We start from the raw sequence: 23,007 nt of genomic DNA on the forward strand, positions 1-23,007 counted from the left end.
TGTGGAAGCATCAGCTAGTACAAAATGTAGTCTGTGCTTTCTATTGTGTACTGACTGAGTCAATCCAAAGAGTTTACCACCATCAATGCCCCAAAAGTCCTGGCATCAGATTAGTCCAGTAACAGTATCTCCACTTATGCCTTGTTGAAATTGGCCATCTTATCTCCAAAAATCAAATTCCTGGAATCAGGCAATAGAGAGTTCTGGGAGGGCGTCTCAGCTTTGGAACTCCTTTCTTCTGAATGGTCTTTCAGAGAATGTCCGGATATTTCTAAGGCACATGAATGTATCTATATCTAGTGGGTTTTTCCTAATTGCAGACTTTTGCATTAGGTAGAGTTGGTTGCTGTAGCATAATTTAGGGAACAGTTTATTATTAGAACAGTGAATTTCTATACCAACTCTTGATGATGATTTGGGCTAAAACACTAAGCTGTTTTGTCATAGGCCATTACTATATATTCTTGAAAGAAGAGGTACTGAAGTTGAAGAACTTGAAACCCTCCAAGAAAGGATTCACAGGGAAAGCAGCTGAGTAATTTTTCTCAGCATGGACCACCAGTTAGGGACTTGGAGTCAGCTGGATAAGCACTCTTACAGTCAGATGGTATAGTGAAATACAAGCAGTATTAAATAAAGGCAGACAGAGCTCTGAAAGTTTCAAAAATTGAACTTTGGCTAACTAAGCAAAATTAAGATTACAGAATTCTACCCAAAAACAATACAACTATACCAACCATTAGATGCTTCACAAGAACATTGTGTATGAAGCAGAAATTTAGGACTAAACTTCTCAAGAATACAATCAATTGTAAAAACAAAGGCCATAAACATGTGGCAGCATCTTCCCCACACCACCATAATTTTATTGCACACTTTTTTTTCCAATTGTAGTCAAACAGAATGTGCCTGTAAATCACACTATAAATGGACAGCCTAGTGTGTAGAAGTTTCGTAAAGTTCATGGAGAATGAGCAACACAGTGAACAAGGAAGAGGCTGCCCTCAAACTCATGTCCTATGAAAAAATTAGAAATTAAATTTCAAGAGTAATCAAAAAAGTAGATGTTTATAGCACAGAAAATGAGGTATAAATCTTATATATTAGGCACATTGTTAAACAGTGTAAAAGGAAACCAGGAAAAAAATATAGGGCTTTGAGCAAGCCATTTTAAGCACAATACAAACATTAAGGCATTAAGCAGGTTTGATATCCAACCAGCTATGTTAAGGGCATCTTTGGATCAATGGAGTTTTTACATCTAGAGGAAATCTCTTCTTTACCTGCAAAGCAAAAAGCAATTCAATCATTCTCTTTCACAGAATGAATTTACTAGCTGAAGAGCTGCTCAGTGTTTAATTAGATCATATTAGAAGCTACTAGAAGATAATTTGTGTTGGAAAGTTGTGCAGTTATTTAATATTTCTATTGCCCCCATCCCAGTGTACTAGGGGCATTTTAAAAATCTAAATAAATGGGTCTGATGAGAATTCTGGCAGGTGCCCTGGAACTTAGTAGTGTGTGCACAGACTCTCCAAAGCAACTCCAGGGATGCACATCCAAGCTCTCTTTCAGTTGCAGTCTGCTTCGCAAGTCTGTCTGCAGCAAGAAGCCCACGGAAGGTCGTGTGGCTGCATAGGTACACTGATGGCAGAAGGAATGAGTGAGAGATGGGTACTCCTCAATAGCCTTGTCAACATAATTGTGGTGGGCCAAATGTGTTAATATGTTTCTTGCAGCTGGACAGTAAAAGATGCTTAGAAAACCATGTTATAATCCTGATCAATACCCAGCATGGTTACTACGATTCTTCACACAGGCAAGAACACATACATGTAACTCAATGACACCCAGTAAACGGAAGGTTAAAAACCCATACAAGTTGCTTTATAGCTGCTTATCACAAGAAGTCAAGCAGGAAGGCAGTCTAATTTGGATTCTCTGGCAAAATCATTTGACTGGATTCCAACTTGCTCTCCCAGCTTCCCCTCAGATGAGGGATTTTCTGGTCATTTTATCAGATATTAATCCCTCCGCTCCTCCGTATCAATTTATTTATAATACTTTGGGATGCTACTCCACTAAAAGGGAAACATCATCCAATAGATATTCTCTGAGTAACTCTGTCTGGATTCCATTTCTCAGCTCCAGCTTGTTCCTGCTGGTAGTGGCAGCACACTCCACAAGGCAGACAGTTCACTATCAATTAAAAGCAAGCCCTACTCTCTAGTCCAAAGTGTCTTGTGGAAGTGATTATATTCCAATTCCAATCCCCTGACCTTCTAGGAATATGCCAGCCCTTCTGCCTGTGGTCAAGGTCATTACTCAACAGAAACAAGACCCACTACAATCACACCAAACAAATCCAACTTAGCTGCTGTACACTGAGAGCTTTCTATCTGCAGCAGAGCCTACCCTACCTTTGGCTACTACTGAAAATGTAGGAAACAGAGACCTATCTATACCATAGTCTGACACTACTCAGATCAGGCTCCGCTTGATCTCAACTTTTACTTCAGGGTTAGTACTCAACCAGCTTTACAGCCAACATCTAACTGAGCTGCAATGTCAACTATCATCTGTCTACTGCTGTTCAACTCTTTCAAATACAGAAAATTATAGTGGGGGGAGGGGCTTAAAGCTGCAAGACAAAGACAGTAGAACACAGTGCTGTGAGTTATTCAATTTTATCTGCATAAAAAACAGTCATGGAATTAGTCCCCACTGTACTTGTTTGCACAGCAAGTCACCGTTTACACCTCCTGTTTCCAAATCCAGCCCTTCAAAGATGATACCTGGAGTCACTATGCCTCCAAAAAAACACACAGCCCTAATTATGGTTTCTGATGGGTCTCGTATAAGCTTCAAGGGACATTCCTATAGCACTGCTCAGCTAATGACCACAAGACTTAATTATCTTCTTTGGGCCACCACTAAAAATACTATGTTAGTTTGCAAGTTTATGGGGTAGTGCTCTGTACTGGTTCTGATCACTTTTTAGAGGAGAGTTGTATTGCAAACAAACAAACTGCTTGTCTTCATTTTTAAAGACTTTCACCATCTAGTCCCACTCTACCCATCATCTCTCATTCGCTGTTGAGATGTCAACACTTGACTCCGATTAGTTCATGATGCCAGCCTCTCTCACTCAGTCGTTAAATTTTCAAACAAGCACCTTTGTGCTTCCTCCCATGCTGCCCCACATGCTTTTGGCGGCGGGGGGGGAACGACACTACACTGGAAAAATTATTTCACTATCCTCCTCCAAACTCCCCTTTGCCACAATTCAAAAAAACCTGATAGTGGTCAGGCTGCTAGTGTGCTGAGATCACTACTACTTCTCTTATTCTTAGATTGTAAGTTTTTGGGGGACAGGGACCAGCTTTTTGTTCTGTGTTTGTATGGGGCCTAGCACAATAGGGTCTTGGTTCATGACTGGGGCTCTTAGGCACAACAACAATACAAATAATGAATAACATTACTTTGGACAGTTAAAATGGGGGATTACCTGCTCTGCAGGAAGGTGGTCAGGCCTCCTTAACCAAAAGGGTATAAGGACTTGGTGATTGCTAAATAGGAAAACCCACTTAGGATAGGTGTTCAAGGAAAAAAGAGATCCCCCAATGCCCCTTTTCTGGGCTCTCATTTTGTTGTTAGGAGGAGGAACAGATGGTTCCCCCTACACCACCTACTGTCACATGGGGTGGCACTCCCCTCCTCATCCTTTTAGAAATCAAACATTCTAGTTCTAATAGCTCAGTGTCCAAAAGAGATTAAAGCCCCAGCCCCAAACTCAAATCTTTCATTGATACAGCCTGTGAAAAGACTGTTTCATCTTGTGAAACTGCCACCCTGTACCCATTATCCATGCTATTGCTTGAGTTTTCACTGAGCACTTAGCAAACCCAAAAACGTAACTGGAGAAGGTCTCCAACCATATTTACCTAGTCCACAAATATGCAGCACAGAGGACAGACATCCTTAAGGCCAGTGATACTTAAGATACCAGATTGTTTCATTGCTTAACTGTGGCCCAAAGAGAGGGTTGAGCTGGGCTAGGATCGCAATCAGCCAACTGCAAGAAAAAAAACAAGACACATCAAGAGTATGGTTGATGGAAACTTGGTCAAGGCATAAAGGATATCAAGAGAAGACATCATTGCTAAAGGTCTAACACCAAGTCAAAGTGTTGCTAAACCCAAGATCCTAAAGGTCTGACACCAATGGAAGAGTTCCAGCATCATGTTACTCTGCAGAAAACTGTAGCATGTTTGGACTGAACTGTCCAGTTCAATTTAAAATGACACTGTCAGGTGGATTTGACAGCATCTCTGAGTCACTGCTTCTTCTTGGAAGGTGAAATGTTCTGGGGCACATTCCCATCTTTAGGGTCCATGTTCCAACAACACTCCCTGCAGAACTGCTCAGGGCCTCTCTGAATGGCAGAGAGGGTTACTAAAACACATCACCTTCTAAATGAGAACACGTCTCATTTACTTTATCCATAACTATGTCAAATGTTTAGATATACAGAATACAGGCAAAATTTGATTTGCAGCAGAGCCTCATTTATACTAATAAACATTAAGACAAAGATTAAATTGAGGGAGGGAAGTACAATCTAACAGTTAAAACCAAGGAACAGGAATTAGGAAATTTGGGTTCTTTTTCTGACCTATTATGGAACATTGGCCAAATCACTTAGCCTCTGTGTGGAGATGTTTCCCCCATAAAATCAGAGGTGCTAGGCTTAGTCTTTACAAGACACATTATGATCAAATAAAAGGTCATAATGAAATGTATTAACACACTTTCAAACATCCAGCCTCCAACATAATTCTCATAACAACCTGAACAAAAGTAGAACAAACTCAGAACGGAAGTCAGAGAAATGGGTGTCTAGATCAAAGAGGTGCAAAGCTACTGGAACAAGACAAAATCCAGATCAGCAGCAGCTGCCTCTCCCTCAGAGCAGGTGATAAACTAACCCAGCAGAAGCCACAGCCAGAACCCAGAAGAGGAATTTGAGATGCGGAAAATATTCAGAAAAGAAATAAATATTTCAGTATTATCAGATATACTTGCTTGGGCTTTTTCTGAACTTGTAATATTTACAAAGAAAATTTCTCATTTGCATGAATTTAGAGCTATGTAAAATACTAACTATATAAATGTTTAGTGAACATACTGTCTCAGCCATCTTCTATTTCTAGAATCTTTGTAAGGAGGAAAAAAGCAGAGCAGCTTTGAATGGGAGCTGCCACAAATGCATCAGAATGCTTAGGCAGTCATGGAAAATTCCACATAAACCTGGATACTTTAACCAGCGAATGAAGTGCAGGGCAGGTTGGTGGCAAAATGGCTACAGCAGCTAGAGGCAAAAGATGCAGGGTTAGATAAAAGGAAGATCAATCCTCTTAGCATTGACAAAATAAATATTTGTAAATTACAGAGTTGCTTTTAGGGTTTTATTATTATTTTTTTACACTAAGATTAAGTAGGACACTAGCTAAAATCAAGCAAGTACTGTGCCCATAGTATTCTAACAACCTCTCAATCCTCACACACTTCATGGTATTCCCAGTATAAGTCAACAACTGGGACCAGTCACTTGTGCTGATAGGCACAACGGTATTATGAAGTGGGTAAATGTCCACCCTGGACCTGTAAGAAAGTGGCCAATTCATTCTTACTTGTAAACTGAAGGACTGGAATGCTTTTATTTTGTTATTCCTAGCTATTGCAGGGAAAGGATCACTCAGTATCACACACATCATGTTGAATTTAACTAATCCTTTTAGTATATCAAGAAAATCCTTCAAGGGTTCATTGCTAATTTGACAGAAATTCTCCCCTCCATCACCAGAACTCTACTTGTAGAGTTATTTTTCAGATACAAAGGCAGATTAGAGGGGTACCAGAGTGCATTGTACCAACTATCATTAACTTCCTGAACTAACAGAGGAGGAGGACAGGAACAGTTGATTCCTGTAAGAGGATAATTTGCTTCTTTACATCGCGCAGAGAAAGAAACTCCAGGAAATAACACACACGCCCAGAGCTCTGCCGATGTTCAGAGAGATCAGACCCAAAACTGCTGTGAAATAAATGAGCTGAAAGCTCATTCTGAATATTGATATGTCTACTGGTGCACAACTAGGCTCTAGGCAACCACTGTACTGGTTTCAAAAGCTATACAGAACTTCTGAAGCATAGTGGCATTATAGATCAATACCCAGATTGCTCTTTAGCTCCATTGCTTCCCTGCAATGCCGGGGAACTGATCACTGAGAACATAGTAGAAGGTAGGGGAGTGCAGAAATCGTGCTTTGCAAGACAGAACCCCACACATGTAGCTTACAGAGTGCTGCTTTACACTATAATTTATCATGACAAGCCACAATAAAGTAAACCTCTGTATTCAACATATAATGTTTTAGTGCTGCTGAAAACAGGCAAGGCATTCAAATTGGATTCTTACATTCCATACAATACCTCCCGCAATAGTCAGTGCTAATTATCCAGCTAACTGAAAGAAATTAGGGTCCATCATGATCAAGCACAACCATGTCATTGTATTACTGTATAGACTTCTGAGCAATTTTAATTCTAATTCCATTCTAATGTGCTGAACACTACAATCTGTGTCTCTACAGCAGAGTAAGAGTTTAGGTTCTGATATCTGTTTAGATTCCAATTTGGTTAATTACAGTCAGCCCACCCAGAATTCTCCTGCAGATGCAATGGAGGGAGTATTCCAAACTTTCTATTCTGAACCACTGGGTAGTAATGCAGTGTGCTCCTACATCAATAATAGCTTCTACCTCAGGGGTGGCTTCGGAGATCCCAAAATAGATGTAGCTGAGCACCTTAGGTCTTTGATGGAATGCACCACAGAAAGAAAACCTTCTTATAAAAAAGGCAATAGGAAAAAAAGACCTGGAACGGACAATTCAGATTTTGCTACTATTACAAAAATTGAATGACGTTTTTACTGAAGTAGTACCACTAAATACCCTGTCTTGTGTTCCACTGTGCTCCTCAGATTTTGGTTACACTCCTGTTAGTGAGCTACAGAATATAGCACAAGTACATCAAATCCACAATAAATTGGGTAAAGTTTCTCATAAAGCAATCAAATTTGTATAGCACAGGCAACAAGCTTAATTGGGATGACCCCTATCAATTTCACATAAAGAGGAAACCATTAGTTTAAAAAATGGCAATGATTGCAGTTTAACAGATTAAATTGGCATAAATTCAATTAAATGTGGATGTATTTGGCTAGCACCAAGTAATTAAGTGACAGTAGATACAAAACTGAACTTCATTAATACTGACTATCACCAGTTAAAATAAATGAAGACTATTTTTATATTTGCATTTTATTTAGTCCAGAATTTCAAGACACATTTCATAAAAATTGCATAATAAGGAACAGCCACTTCAGCAGAATGGTAGGCCCTTGCAGGGGAATCTCAAGTATAGGAGACTACATTTGTGGCAATGCAGTTAACACCAATTTGACTCTGATACCAATATAATAAATACTTTCACACAAAGAACATTTCATTTAAATCCTGAAGTTCCAATAGGACTAATAAATGGAATGTAAGTGCAACATTACAGAAACTATTTAAAAAAAAAAAAAACACAAGGCAATTTTACCTTGGAGCATCAGAAGAGACACCAGTTCTCCTCTACATTCATAAAAATAGAAGAATCCAAAGATGTAAATCTGTGATTGTGTGTATTCACTAAGCCACTTAGACATCCTATATCAAGATTTTAGCTTCTGCTTTTTCTTCTCTGCAACTGGGAATGCCATAGAGAATAACCCTGGACCATGTTTATTTGCATTCATTAAAATTAGTCAATCTATCCCTCATTCAATAACACCTAAGAGCAGATTCCAAGCCATTTTAATGAAGAGCAGTTTTATCACTGCCCTATTCCACAGTACAGCAGTTGATAAGCTCTTTCAACACTTCCAACCACCTTTTGTTCAAGGATTACAAAGTGTTCAATCAAGCCTCAGCCGTTGTGTGAAGTAAATATCTCCATTTTACAGATAAGGAGTCTGAGGCACAAAAAAGTAAAGAATCTAGTTTCCAGGGATATCGAGCATTCTGATTTCACTAACTTCAAGGGGAATTGCCTGTGCTTAGCACCTAAAAAAACAGGCCTTTAAGTGGCTTGGCCAAGACCATGCAACAAATCAGTGGCAGGGCCAAAATCACCTGGCATCCCAGTTCCCACTCTCCTCAAGCTTTATGCTCTCTAGTTTGATTAAAATAATAAAACAGAGACAAGCACAATGACTCAAAGCTAAAGCGGCAGAATCACCGTGCCCCAAAGACCAAATATGGCAAAGAGTTACTAGTGAAAGCAAGCCCCTTGCTTCTCAGTTTCACTTGTACAGCAGAGAACGGTCTTGCCAGAGCCTAGCTGATTACTTTACAATGCACTGGATACCTACTAGCCTGAGAAGCAGAGCATAATTATGCTAGTGGGTGGTTACTCTTATATGAATTGCAAGTGTGATTGTCAGGACTCCCAATGCTTATGTACATATTTAAATATAGATTTTTAAAATGGCTTTTTAAAAAAATAGGACATGTCCTGGTTTAGCGTGTTTTTAAAAGTCAGCCAGGAGGCAGATTCCACAAGGCTTCACATGTGAAATACTTCAGGCCTGTTGAACCATAAACAGAAACTGGGCCTTGCTTGTATAAAACCTGCATATCACAGCATTCAACCAAGCTAAACTCACACAAACGTGTGCCCCTCTAGCCAGCCCAAGATGGAACAAGACAGACCTTACTTTAAATATGCCTTCAACTACAAATAATGCAGACACTCAAAACATGGCTTTGTGCTGCCAATCCCTCTACCCAAAGTCCCAGAAATTGAGATGTACCCTTCTAAGAGATTATTTATATTAAACTCATCACCAGGGTATGTTATGAATGCATGAACATTCCTTAGTGTACTTGTTCCACCACTGAACTATGAACAAGTTACTTGGCAAGATATATCCACAAAACAAGGTGTGTCAGTTTACTATCCATAACAGTCTGTACTAGTAGAGAAAAAAGTGCTGTGTAGAAATGGCTTGAAAGATATTGTGATCTCAATCACGAGGCCCTACCAAAGAAAACACTTCACAGAATTAAAGGTTTTCACTACAGACTCTACCTATAACTAATCTACTTAATTATTTATTGGCAAGGAAAAAGGATATGGGAAACAGGAAGGGTTGAAAAGTGGTCACAGGAGTGCAGAAGCTGCTCATTAGGTGTCTAAGAAAGAATTGTTATTAATACCATAAAATAAGGCTTAATCAAGGTGCATAGTTTTGATTTCAGGGGAAATCAAGGGCCCTTGACACCTCAAAGGATTTAGGCATGGTTGACCTGTCACTCTATCACAACAGGTACACACAAATAGTTATTACAATGAATACAAAATTATCTGAGAAGTGAGAAATCCTCAAGAGGCTTGAACTGAGTAACTCAAGGTCAGTAAAGCAGAAAGCAATAGCCAAAATAAATCAATACAAAAGTACTAAGACTTGGGTATATGTCAGAGAATAATACTAATCCAGATTCACTTTACTACATTATCCACGAACAGAGGAATTTTTTCAAGATTGCTGATGGTATTTAGGAGCAAGAGTTCCACTGATTTTCAAAGGAAGTTGTGTTCGTAAATCTGTTTGGTGCTTTGAAAAATTCCCTCTAACCATTAATTCAACCAAAAGATTTTTTTTTTTTTTTTACATTTTATCACAGAATCAGCTGTGCCATTATTAGCAGGGGAGGCATTATTTATACTTACAAGAGATAACAGCAAACAGCACAGGTCACCAGCATTGTGTTGATAACGCTGCAGAAAGAAATAGGAAAAGACAACTGATTAGGAGTCAAAGTCAGAAAATAAACCTGAGAATGGGTTTGGCTTTGATCACATGCAAGATGACTCAAAAATACGAATGCTCTAATCACAATATAATTTCTTGTAATGTAACAGTATAACAGGAAGATAGATGTGCCTCTGTAACCTAGGACACTGCACAGATTTAGTTTGCTATTTGCAAATAAAAGCATTGTAGTATAAATATTTAAATAAAAAGCACAAGACCATACAAACATGTCTAACAAGACTGCTCCAAAAAGAAAATCTAATGTAACAAGCTTCCTTTCCTTCTTTTTTATAATTGTTTCTAATTAGAACCGAATAAATCAGAATCAAATCCTAAAGCACCTTTTCTGTTAGATTCATATGTAAACACCCAAAGGAACAGTTTATAGAATTCTTCATTTGGAACACTGTTTGCAGAAAGTCTCACTGAAACTCAGGAAATTAAGAGCCAGTTATTTTGTTTAGGGAATCCTGTTGGCTGTAACTACTGTAAAATTAAAGATCTTTAAAGGACAAACAAAACCTTGGAGATAGTATAACAGTTGCTCTGGATAGGAGGATCCTTATTGGTGGGGACTGTCAGAGCAGGTGTCACAAACTAAACTGACAATGAAGCAACTCTTAGAAGCTGCAGTGGTAAAATCCTGGCTGAACAAACATTTCAAAATCCTGTATAGATGAGAAAATAATGTTTTCCAATAAATGAGTCATTCGTGTGGCCATGGAAGATGAGTATTCGGTGTCATGATTTTTTTTATTTTTAAATAAGAGGAATTCCTCTATATGTAGGTTTTCAGATCTGTAAGAAGAGTTCAATCAAGATAATAAAAATCCTAAATCTGCACTGGAAATACATAGATCAAGTAACTCACTCTGGTTTCTCACGATATAAAATGCATAGATCTGCATAGGAATAGTAACTTTAACATCAATGCTGTTGTTTGTAAAAAGTTAATTAAAAACACAATACAATTATAAAATGTATAGAGTATCTTTCAAATAAACTTACAAGAAATTTTAATGATGCAAAATGGTGAATGGTCTATGCATTATAAATGAGAAGACAATAGTGGTATCAATTGGGTGAATAAATTATTCAATCAGAAGGACAACCAAATGACTGAAAAGTTATGGATCCACCTGAGAAGAGAAATGCTTTAAAATGAACTTTAAGAAGAGATGGAGAATGTTTATATGGGTGCTTGTGTGCCCCTCCACCACAGTACGAACATTTCCGAAGTAGTTAAGAACAGAACTAAAAGAACATTGTATGATCTGGTGGATAAATACAGGGAGGGTATTTCAGACAGCAAGACGTACAGAGAAAAAGGTTCTTGGGTCATTAAAAAAAGCTAAACAAAAGCGACACCGTGACAGCAGCAGCAGTTCGGAACTCGGGCTCAGTCCCTGCAGATGGTCAGCGATGACAGCAAAGCAGCACAGAGGTCTGCGCGCCCCATCACATGACTCTGTTCAACTCTGGAACAAGCCAGACGCATTCAATCAAACGGAAAATAAACAAAAAGGGAACTACAATGAGCAAGTGGCACAAGGCCACTTCAGGCTGTGTCACTGAAACGCAGCCGGGCCCCCACCGCTGGGCAGGCAGCTGCTGCCCTACCTGTCTCCAGAGGAAGGGCGGCATTATATGAGGGGCACCGAGTATCTGGGCAAGGGGGGCCCTTCCTGGCGGGCAGCGAGCGAGGATCCCCACAGGCTTTACCTGAGGGGAGACACACGCTGCCTGGGAGGGTCAAAGGGGAGGCCTGGCCCCGACGCACCCAACGGGAATGGAAGAGGACTAAAAAGAGGCCCCAGGGGAAGAAAGGGCCAGATCCGCACCCCAGGTGCGGGCGGCCACCACGGCCAGGCTCACAGCTCTGCCTCGGTGCCTTCTTCTCCCCCACCCATGGCGAGCGGCCTTGCTCCGGACCCTCTCCCCAGCCAGGGAAGCAAGGACACGGAGTCAACTCCGTACGAGACCAGCCCCCGCCTCGGAGCTCTCCGCTGCGTAGGGGTGGGCAGGGTCCGCTCCCCTCTCTCCCGGGGCCCCGTCACTCACCCTCGGTTAGGCCCTTTGGGCACGAGCCAGGGCAGGACACCGCCCACTACCCCCCAGAAAACGCTCATGACGATGATGGGCACCGTAAGTCCGCCGTACGCCATGGCTAGGCTGGGGGGATCTCTACTCTCAGTCGGCTCCGGCTCCTCCAAGTCCTCCTCCTCGGCCGCCGCCACAGCTGCTCCTGGCGGAGCCCCGCCCCAGCCCGGCCGGCCAATCAGCGCCAGGCACGTGACATTGGCCTGAGGCCGCCGAGTCCCGGAAACCGCCCCCAGCACGTGATGATCGGGGCAGGCTCGCGAGTCGTTCTGGGGAAGGGACTCTCAGCGTCTGCGCGGTTACCCAACCCCCAGCTCTCCGTCCCTCACTCAGCCGGGACAAGAGTCGGCAGTGAGAAGCCCCGCAGCCCGCTCACGCCGCCTCCGTTCTGGCGTGTACTCCCACGCGGCCTCCCCTGGCACCGCCGTTGGGAATGGCTGGTGCCCACAGCGCCGCAGCCGCCACCGACAAGCAGGATGGAGCTCAGGCCCCAGCAGCTTCCCGCTTCCTCTCAGCGAGAGACACAAGCCAGGCAGGCCCCAGCTCCGGTGGAGATAATCACGTCGCACCCCTATCAGTGGAAAAGGGGCCCTTGGGTCTAAACAGTGATTAGAACAGAGGAGTTGGATTCACTGCGTAGACCTCGCTCCATCTCCCTCCATGACTGGGTACGTTATACTACCTATGCCTCACTTTCTCCATCTAAAATTTGAGATATTTTACCTGTTTTAAAACATGCTGTGAAGATCACGGGATAGAGATGGAGTAGTTTTATGAAAATGGTAAAGCACTGTTTTACTAAAATAGTGGAAATACTCTCCCCAGAAGTTCTCCAACATGGCCATGTCAATCCAATTGACCCACTCCCACCTGAATAGAAACTAAAGTATATTAAGCACTGTGTTTGGATGTGTGGAAAGAGGTCTTACAAGGCTATGTCTACACTGCAATCAAAAACTCACAGCTGGCCCATGCCACCTGACTTGGGCTCAGGCTATGGGGCTGTTTAATTGCAGTGTAGATGTTCTGTGTTGAACTGGAGCCCAAGCTCTAGGACCCAGGATATGGGAGGGTCCCAGAACTCAGGATCATCAACCCCTGCAATAAAGACCTACCTCCCCATGGGCCAGCCACTGGTGTCTATCTGAAGTGTAGACATTCCCAAAGAGATTAGAATGAGTCTTCAATCTATGCAACAGCAGTTTATATGTATATGTTGCTTCCTGTATATGTTGCCTCCTGTATATCTCTATCACTTGCATCTGAGGAAGTGGGCTGGAGCCCACGAAAGCTTTTGCATGCAGAAATTAAATTTGTTAGTCTTTAAAGTGCTACACATCTCTCGTTAGTTTGAACTCAGCATTCCTAAAACACCACATTAATCCACTGCCTACAAATTATTAAAAACAGTCCAAATTAATTTTTCCTCTAGATTCTCACTGCTTCCCACATTTTAGATTGTAAATTCTCAAGGCAGGGCTGAATTTTTGTCGAAGCTTATCAACATTCGTGTCAAAGTTCAGGGAATTATGTTTTACTTACAGAACACTCAAATAGCTAGAAAAGACAACTACTAGAATTTAATGAAATGCTGAAAATGAGGGAAGCCTGTTCTCAAACTTTAGTAATTTAAAGGCACATCACAGCTCAGTAACTGCACAGAAATAAAATTAAGTGTGACTAGATATCATGTGACTGGGTAATTTAATATCTTGGTCCATCTTTTTACTTCCACTTTATGCCAGTGTAAAAATACAACTAATATGCACACAAGTACATTAACTTCTTTGAAGACAAAAGGTGGCTAATACAAGAGCACCTCGTTGCAAGTGCTGCTCTCATCTGCTTTAAAAACAAAGAAAACAGCCTTTGTAAAAGGCTAAAAACATGGCCAGTTTCTTCTTCTTCTTTTGCCCTGTGATACTTCAAACCAAATACTTTTATGTTCCTTCAACATTTATACATGTCTTAGTTTCATTTATAGAGATGGAGAGGAGGAAAAAACACCCCCAAGGCATTCACTATTCATCCTAGGCTCATATACTTTCTCCATAATTCTCCTGCCAACTCCCCTCCCCACCCCACCTTTCCTGCATTAATCTTGCTACTGTTCTTGATTTCTTATATTGTAAACTCTTAGGTATAGTCTGTCTTTACTGGCTTTGATACACATCTCTTGTACTACATAAAGAAACCAATATGCATGCATGATGAGAAGTTATTACATCTGCTTTAACCATTTTAAATTGTTCAATAGATAATGAGAAAACAAGCCTGTTCTTTTAATTAGTGAAAGCACTTTTCTGAGCAGCCAACATTAAAACATGAAAGTGGTACAAAGACAAACACCAATCCAGATAGACTGTACCAGCACTTCCAAAAGTAGAACACACAACAATAGGTTTCATTTTAGCAGTTCCTTTTAATGGGTACCACACGAGACCATTTTATTCTTGCATCTTTTCAATGGTTTCTTCCTTGTATTTGCCCTTCTCCTTGCCAACCTGGCGAGACTTTGCTTTGCGTTCCAAGATCTTTTTGCGATCCTTGTCCAGTTTTAGCCTAGTGATCACCACCTAGAGAAAAAAGAGAAATAGTTTAAAAAAAAAAAATCTGTATTATTAAACAAACTCTGGCAGAGAACTGTGCCATCATAACACACCTCGGGAATATCACAGTTAAACCTACTGGCATCACTCATGCCACAGTCTCTAATTTTAAATTCCCAGCATTATCTAATTTGATTAGAGCTATAGCTCAGATATTGGAGTTCATACACATTTCAAACTACACAGGATTCTAGGACAACAAATTTAAAATTTCTCTAGTATCCCTCACAAAAAACCCCCATCATAAATGCTTCACTGATCTTTTAGAACTGCCTCCCCAGTGATAGGTAAGGTCATCTTAATACACAGCATATGTAGAACCAGTGGAAAGGAACAAAAGGCATTAATCCTAGAATAACTTGTTTTCCTGATAAATAAAAACAGCCAGCTGATTTCTTCATTTACACTGAATTTTTCATGCCCTTGTTTCACTTGCTATCTTATAAGTTTTCCAGAGCCCAGATTTTCATCTGAATTGGAAAACTGCAACACAAAGGCCAGCACATGGAACAAGCTCTAGAACTGTATGTATTCATGCACTAAAATAGACAAGGTGGGTGGGGTAATATCCTAGGACCAACATGTCTACAACACTGCAAACAACAATGAATTGAAATAGACATAAGTCAGATATTTGCGAATTGATAGCCCTACTGTGCTGGGATGGACTGAATTTATAGGATTTTAATTTTAAAATGGTCTTAGCTACAGGTAGCTTTTCTGGGTGCTGATGGTTGCAAGCCAGCCAGCCAAAGAGTGAAATTATCACTTTGAGATGTTTGACAAGTTTATTATTTGTATTATGGTAATGCCTATAGGCCCCAATCAGGAATTGAGGTTCAACTATACCAGATGCTGTACAGACAAAGTATTCTTTCCTTTTAGCTGTAAGACATATCATTTAACCCTTTCCCTGCTGTTCCCTCACTGCATCTCCTCTACTATCCAGAGTTTTTCCTTAAAGTCTTAATGTTGTCTGACAAAAAACAAACATGCAAATGGAAATCCACAACTTGCATCAAGATGGGATACAGCAGAGAATTTGGAGCTAGTGGCCACTAGACCATCTAAAAATAACACCATATTTGCAGAACTGCAACTGATTATATATAATGATCACACCTTCAGAGAGCTTCCTTCACCATTAACTAGCATAAGTACCAAAAATAAGCAACTTGAGCAAAGCTGTTCACAATAACAGCTCCTCCCTATTTATAGGGCACATATTGAGAGCCCTCCATAATATTGGAAACTATTACATGCTATTGGTTTAGTAACAAAATGTTTAGCACAGCCAATCCATTTATTCAATATTGAATATTTCAAAATATAACCTATATATTGACCACTTTAAAGATAAAGATTATAAAATAAAGTTTAAAGAAAAGTAGCAATAAGAACGTAAATAAAATTCATACATATACTGGGTCTACACAAATAACTTCAACAGGCAACCATCCAGACAGTATAGAATAGGTAGATTCTCAAACATTTTGATTAATGGTTGCTTTCTTGTAATTATAAATCTGCATATCCTTGTGCTCCAGCCTTGAATAAAATTCTCTTTTAGACGGTCACTATAGCACAACCAGCCCAAGATCAGCAAACTGCATTGCTTGTACACCATACAGTTAAATATCTTTCAAAGCAAGTTCAGACCTATGTCTGTTAGCAACTTGAAGAATAGCACTTTTCCAGAAACAAAAATCATGCAAAACAGCAGCCAACATTCCGAATAAAATTTTACTGGTCCCCTTTCTTGGAATGTAAGAGCCAACAGCCTGTGTGTGCTCTGCTGAAAGCAAGGCTGCTATCAAATGGTTATACAGTCTGACCAGACAGTTATAAAATCTTATTAACATGGGTACATTAGTGTTTACTTGCCAAGGTCAATTTGTCTCCAGATTCCTGAAGTTATTTTTATAATAAGACAACAATATACACGAGAGTTTCCAATGGGCACTTTAGTTTCCAGACATCTGCAGCCAAGGAAGTAACAATTGAATTAAGCAGTGCTAGAGAGCAATAAGAAGTGCTAGGAAAACCAAATCTATAAACCTCTAAATTTGAAAATAGCAGATCTCATTAATTCATATCTCCCATCAAGCAATATTTTGATATTTTAAAATTTAAATTTAATTTAAAATTTAAAATATTTTACAAAAATGCAACTCAATCTAGTTCAAGTCCACATAGATCTGCAGTAGGGTTGTACAATCCTAGCCAGTTTTAGTTCTGTTCCTGCCAGCACTGAAGAAATAAATGTAACTTCAATGGGACAAAAGAAGAAATCATGCTAGAGTAAGAGGCAGGAAACTGTAGAATTCCTGCTATCCCCCTAGAAGTTCATTACATAACCAGAATGTTTCCCCCCTCTCATATTTGCAGCTGGCAATTTCCTTACAGAAGGGGAGCTTCCATGGTTAGGGGTGGCCCAGTAAAAACATCTTCCTCTGGGGGAAAGGATGATGGACATTAGTCATTTTGCTGAACGCACTACGGCAGCCACACGGCTACTGTAGTGATGAGTGCACTGTAAGAACCTATATAGGATAAAATTATGGTAGATATGATGCATTTGGCAGAACCTACGCCAGCTGCTGTTGCGGTCGTATTTCCACTGTATGTAAGTGTAACATTTGTGGTGGAGCCCATTAGCGCAAACCCAATATCTGGACACAAAACAGCGTATTCTTTGGAAATAATTCTGCTCCTCCTCTATCATATACACAGTTTGTTAGAGATTTCATGAAACTGCCAGAGCTGGATTCACCCAAAACTGCTTTAACACACTTGCCTGGTCATTGTGGGCCAGGCAAAAGTCTTGTTATATCTGCTTCAAACTAGGTTTCCAGCTAGCTTTGCTGTTGTTTCATTAGTTCCTTATATAATCTATCTGTCAGTCTATAATGATCAAAACAAGCATTTGCTTAGTCTTCACTGAATACAAGCCATGTTTGGCTGAAGCCAGATTAAACCAGAAATTTTTTTCATGGCAACAACTCATTAATTTCTGGGTGTGTATTTAGGTATTTCTAATGCATGCATCCATCGCAGTGGTACAAATGCAACATGACAAGGCTGAAGGATGGTTCATATCAATCCACAATGCAAGACTGAATCACATTTTTAACCACTGCAGAGAACTACTGGGAATGTGGGTGAAGGGGTGGTCCCCAAAATGGCAGTTGCTACAATATGGATGTGCACTTACAATGTTTTTAAACAACCAAGCTTTTTTGAAATTTTACAAGTTTAGTTTTTAGCAATAATTTCTTCATGGTTAATCAATTCACAGCAGGGAACAACCCAGAATTTTGGCTCCAACTTCCCTCCTACAACCATGACACATTTCCTCACGTGTATAATTATGCCAGTGCTACAGCTCCTCGTGCTACTATATGTGCTAGGACAGTGCTCTACTTCAGCAAACTGCACTTATTTCCAGAGCTAACTGAAATTCCTTTTGGGTATTACAGTTCCCATGCACGTATTATACCTTGCTAGGATGGATTCCAACATGGACTGTTGTACCGTTGGCCTTCTCACGCTGTACACGTTCAATGTAGATGACGTATTTTTTTCTGTATACCTGGACTACCTTGCCGATCTGCTGGCCTTTGTAATGTCCCCGGACGACCTGAATACAAACACAGAGCATTTAACTTCCTCAAGTTTCACAAACTCAATCTCAGACATGGATAAGAACAGTAAGATCTTCACAGACTGAAATCCCAACTTTACCCCTTGTGCACGCACATTACGAGATCTCATAGGGTATAACTCTAGGCAATATAATATTCAGCAAGATATAAAATATAGTGGAAAGGAAGTGCAACTTGTTCTGTATTTCTCCTTCAGTGAACTAGATTCTGTTAACTCTAAACGGCTTGATGTGTAAATTATTAGAAGAGCTGTTTTTTCTGTCTATATTTGTCCTGTTTGAGGCCTGTAATCAAGTCTGGCTCTCAAAATACTTGTGTTCCACCCATTTTTTTCCCTTAAGATCTCCTCTACCAAGCAGTGAACAGGCCCAGCCTGCTATGAAATTAACTGCAACACCCTCATGGCTATTTGCAGTTGTCTGGCCCATCTCCTGCAGAACTGTTACATACAACCAATGTCTGCAAGGCTCAAATTTTGCAACCGGACTCAAAAGGCACCTACCTGGACTTCGTCATCTTTTCGGATAGGCATAGAGCGGACATTGTATTTCTGCCTCAGCTCCTTGGAAAGGGGAGAAGACATGATCTTCCTTCGAATGTGAGAGGGTGCATTGAAGTGCCTCTTGCGGTTCTTGCTGCGGTCCGAAGTCACAAAAGGGTTGAACTTCATTTTGGCTGCACGAAGCATACAATTCAAACTCAGAGGCATTTATAAAACCAGGCTAGATGTGAAAATCTACATATATAAGATCTCAACAAAATCGTTTAAATACTTACTTTAATTTCTATCCACAAATCTCTAGCTTGCATTCTCACAAACCTGGGTTTGCAACAAGGTTATAACATGTTCACTGACCAGTGTGGTGAGGGATTTCTGCCTGAAAAACCATGCTGTAAGCAATCACCCTGACAATCTATAGCACTATTTTATAACAGTGCTTTTGACCCAAAACGCTCTGTGCACACCAGTCAGGAAAACTGTGCTAGCAATAACCATAATTAAGCATGGCTGTAACCAGCATAGTTCTACTTCCAGTGTGGACATAACGTAGATATTAGAGGGGGCTTGCAGAGATAGGGATTGCATCAGGTTTTGTATGCTTTTATTAAAGAGAAAAATGAAGGTTTAGAGCATACAGCAGTTCTGAAAGTCAGGTATGTCTTGGACTGTTAACACAATGGTGGTTACACCCTACAATATCAGTAACTTCACATAGCAGCTCACAGTGCTTTAAAGGCAGATTAAATCCTGGGTGATATAAACATGTGCCCACTACCTGTCTAGGTTCACATGTGCATGTTCCAATCTGTAGTGAGCCTGGGTTGCTCAAGAATACAAGCCAGGGCTTTGAAATAACCCAATTACAAATCAGATACTGGACAGTGAGGCTTAGTTCCGCCCAAGCTGGTGGAAGATGAGAAAGCATGAAACTAAGCAAGAGGCGAGAACAGCAGGCCACAACACAGAAAATCACCAGCAGAAAAAGAATATAGTGAGGTGGCCAAGCTGCTTGCAGCTCTTTTACAGTTAAAGTGGGGCTTACGGAGCCCTCCCATAACCCCCCATTCTCTGCCTACTGCAGGGGGAGGGTAAACTCAGGGATTCTGCCCTGCAGTGGTGGGGCTAGGAGCTTCTGTCCTGCTGGAAGCACCTCCCCCAGGACAAGCCCTGAGCCCCAGCAGGTGCAGCCAGCTCTTGACCGTCTGAAGATTATCATATGGGGCTTGGAGAGTCAGTAAATTTGGCCACCCCTACAATATAGGAGAGATCAAGGATAATCATTTACAGAAACTTCAAGTATCACTATTGATGGGAATATGGCATATACGAGTACCATTCAAAACAGCCTCTCGTGTGCATTTTAAAATACTCCACCAGACGTAAATGGAGCGAGGGGAACAAAATCTTGGATTGTTTATCTTCCATCTCAACCCCCGTGGAGAGACATCTTCTACGGAGCCGACACCTCGGGGGATGTGCAGCCTTGGTTTTTATCCTCGTTGCTCTCCCAGGTAGAGGAGGTAGCTCTCACTGTCTCAGAGCTGAGAAACACACCATACCCCGGGGCTTTAACCCAGCCTCCCCGCTTCGAGTCATTTCCCCAATGGGGCAGCTAGTGTAGGTCTTCCCCAAAAGGGCTGGGACCCCAGCAGCTCACCGCGCCCCGGACAATAAAGAAAAGAGCTGCCCGCTGTGCTTTACCTCCACCCACAGAGTGGCACCCTACTGAGCGCAATCCCACCTCCACCAAGGGCCCAAGCACCTCCTACGGGAGCACCAGGGTCCCCGTACGGGCACTGCCGTGTCGGCCGCACTGCTCCCGTGCTCCCCCCAATACCCCGGGCACGGTATCGAGCCCCCGTGGAAAGGATGGCGGCGGATTTAGCCGCTCCCCCCAGCGCCTCCCTTACCCCGCTGCTGGCTCCACTATGGCCGCCCGGAAAGAGGAATGGATGACTTCCCACCTACCCTACGACCTCTAAGTTCTCGCGAGAACTCTAGGGGGAGGCGAGCCGAGAAGGGAGGTGAGCAGCGCCACCAGGTGTTCACCTAGGCACTCTACACCTGCAGCCGGCTGGGGCTGCTGTTGCAAAAACAGCACATGCTGACCTAAACCCCACTGAAATCAGTAAGGTTGTACAATAAATACTTAGTCCTGCCAGGGGGAGCGAAGGACTGAACAGGGTGCTGTGGCTTTAAGGCAGCCTGCAAACGGAAACCTCAGGCGCAAAAAATCTAGGCGCATGATGGAGAAAAATTAAGTGCGACTGCCACTTCCTTCCCCTTCCCCCCCCAATCAAAAAGCAAAAATCCATTTGCCTCACAACTAGGAGAGCATCATTTAAGGTGCTGCTCCAGGGTTGGCAGTTGATGAGGGTTTTGTTGGAAGTTTAAAAATTAAATTTGGGAAAGGGAACACTAAGAAAATTACAATTTACATTTTCCATAATAACCACCATAAAAATAATTTACCTTCATGCTGCACAGCCCCCCTTAAACTGCAGTTGCATTCAGTTAAGCAGGTTAGCGGCAGCCACAGTTTAATGGATTCTGATGCATATAATTTCACTAGGATGGGAGGTAATGCCAGGTCATTAAAGTCTGCAAAGCAATAAGCATATGTTTGCACAGCAACTGGAATAACCCCTTGAACCTGGCTCAATAGAGTTTGACTAGCAGGGCTCACACTAGTGCTCTAAAAATAGATATACAGACAGCACTTTGAATAGTCAACTGGTGGGTATCAGCACTAGAGCTTGAGCTTCAACTTCAAAGTGCTGTCTACACAGCTATTTTTAGAGCACTAGTGAGCCGTCCTAGCCCAACTGTGTCAACCTGGTTTAGAACTCTCACTCCAGACTGCTGTGTAGACATACCCTAAGAGATCCTCAGCTGAAAAACATTTCAGAAGCATGACTGTGTTTTGCTCTACCTAGAAGGGACCACTTGTAAACTGATAGGTTGTAGTACTCAGATGTATAAAAAACAGCTTCTGTAATACTTTCAATTTTCTTTTTAACGGTATAGTGAGTTCGTACGCAGGCTTGTCACTTCTGGAAACCTGGTTTCAAACCCAGGCTTGAGGTTAACTGCAAGCTGGCAGGACCTGATCCTTCCTCAGTGTTTTGTACTGTGTCACATAATTATAGATGTTAATAAAGAGTATGAAAGTTAAAGAGAATGTGGTGACTCAAACAATGCACATGATCATTGTCCAAATCATTTGATTTAATAAACCCCTCTTCCCTTCAGCTTGACAAACCATCTGGCTTGATTGACACAATGGTTCAATCATTTATAACCCTGTATTGCAAAGCATTTAAGGAAAGTGCTTTTATACAGCAAGATACATAGTGAAAAGGGCCAATCATGGAAGGTACTGAGTGCACACTACTTCCACTAAAGTCAGCTGGCATTGAGGAGACTGAGGAGCACTGACCAAAACTGAGCTCTACCTATTTTTTATGCCTGGGTAGTGAGTCAGTGTCAATTAAAATTCAAGGAAGCTACCTACCATTTCAACTTTCCACCCACATGAGAATGCTTACAATGATTTTACTGTACACAGCTCATTAAAATAAATAAAACATTTACAAATGAAAAATCCCATCACACTTGGTCTTGCAAGGCTAGGGGAATAAGAGGCCAATCAAAGCAAAGCTTTACATCATTATATCCAAAAATAATGTTCTTTTAATGTAAAGGTATGCATTGTGAGAGCCTTTAATTACATGATTGCATACCTTTTTTTTCCACAAGATCCTGCCTCATTCAGTGAACATTTGTATCTGAAATTTTCCACCAAAAAATGTCTGAGGCAGAGATCCAGCAAGGAAAATTTTGGCCTCAATCATCTGTTTATGGCAAAGCAATAAGCAACTAAAACCCGGGTCTTAGTTATAATGAACAGTATTGAGGAATCTTAACTATAGATGTCACTAGCTGAACTGCCTACAGTGAATATTCAGTAATCTTATTTAGTCCAGCTGATGCTCTATTAAACCCTGGATTGCAAAATATTTGCAGACATGCACAAACTCTTCTGAGTATTTGTTTCCACCACTTCCAAACACTAGCCCCATAAGAGAACCCTCTGCTTCCCATTTTCCTGAACCAGTCCTCAGCATTCCACATACATTTGAGGAAACATCACATTGCCGTGGACTTTTCTCAGATCTGGGAATTGAAACCCTGGTTTTGCTTTGC

At 41.2% G+C, this 23,007-nt stretch overlaps 2 protein-coding genes across 2 annotated transcripts; both read right to left on the reverse strand.

Annotated features, from left to right (window-relative positions):
- Positions 1-1,049: 1,049 nt before the first annotated feature.
- Positions 1,050-12,200, reverse strand: ATP6V0E1 (ATPase H+ transporting V0 subunit e1). The gene is made up of 4 exons (XM_067567349.1): positions 11,987-12,200; positions 9,841-9,888; positions 3,945-4,075; positions 1,050-1,283 (listed from the first exon to the last, which is right to left on the reverse strand). The coding sequence occupies exons 1-3, from the start codon at positions 12,088-12,090 to the stop codon at positions 3,982-3,984; spliced, it is 246 nt and encodes an 81-aa protein (XP_067423450.1). The 5' UTR covers positions 12,091-12,200; the 3' UTR covers positions 1,050-1,283; positions 3,945-3,981.
- A 2,227-nt stretch (positions 12,201-14,427) lies between these two features.
- RPL26L1 (ribosomal protein L26 like 1) lies at positions 14,428-20,790 on the reverse strand. Its single transcript, XM_067567348.1, has 4 exons — positions 20,712-20,790; positions 18,802-18,974; positions 18,134-18,274; positions 14,428-14,601 (listed from the first exon to the last, which is right to left on the reverse strand). The coding sequence occupies exons 2-4, from the start codon at positions 18,967-18,969 to the stop codon at positions 14,473-14,475; spliced, it is 438 nt and encodes a 145-aa protein (XP_067423449.1). The 5' UTR covers positions 18,970-18,974; positions 20,712-20,790; the 3' UTR covers positions 14,428-14,472.
- Between the last annotated feature and the right edge of the window lie 2,217 nt (positions 20,791-23,007).

Source organism: Emydura macquarii, unplaced genomic scaffold (assembly GCF_026122565.2).
Source record: "Emydura macquarii macquarii isolate MOO-44397 ecotype Brisbane River unplaced genomic scaffold, CSIRO-AGI_Emac_v2 contig_2768, whole genome shotgun sequence".
NCBI lineage: Eukaryota > Metazoa > Chordata > Testudines > Chelidae > Emydura > Emydura macquarii.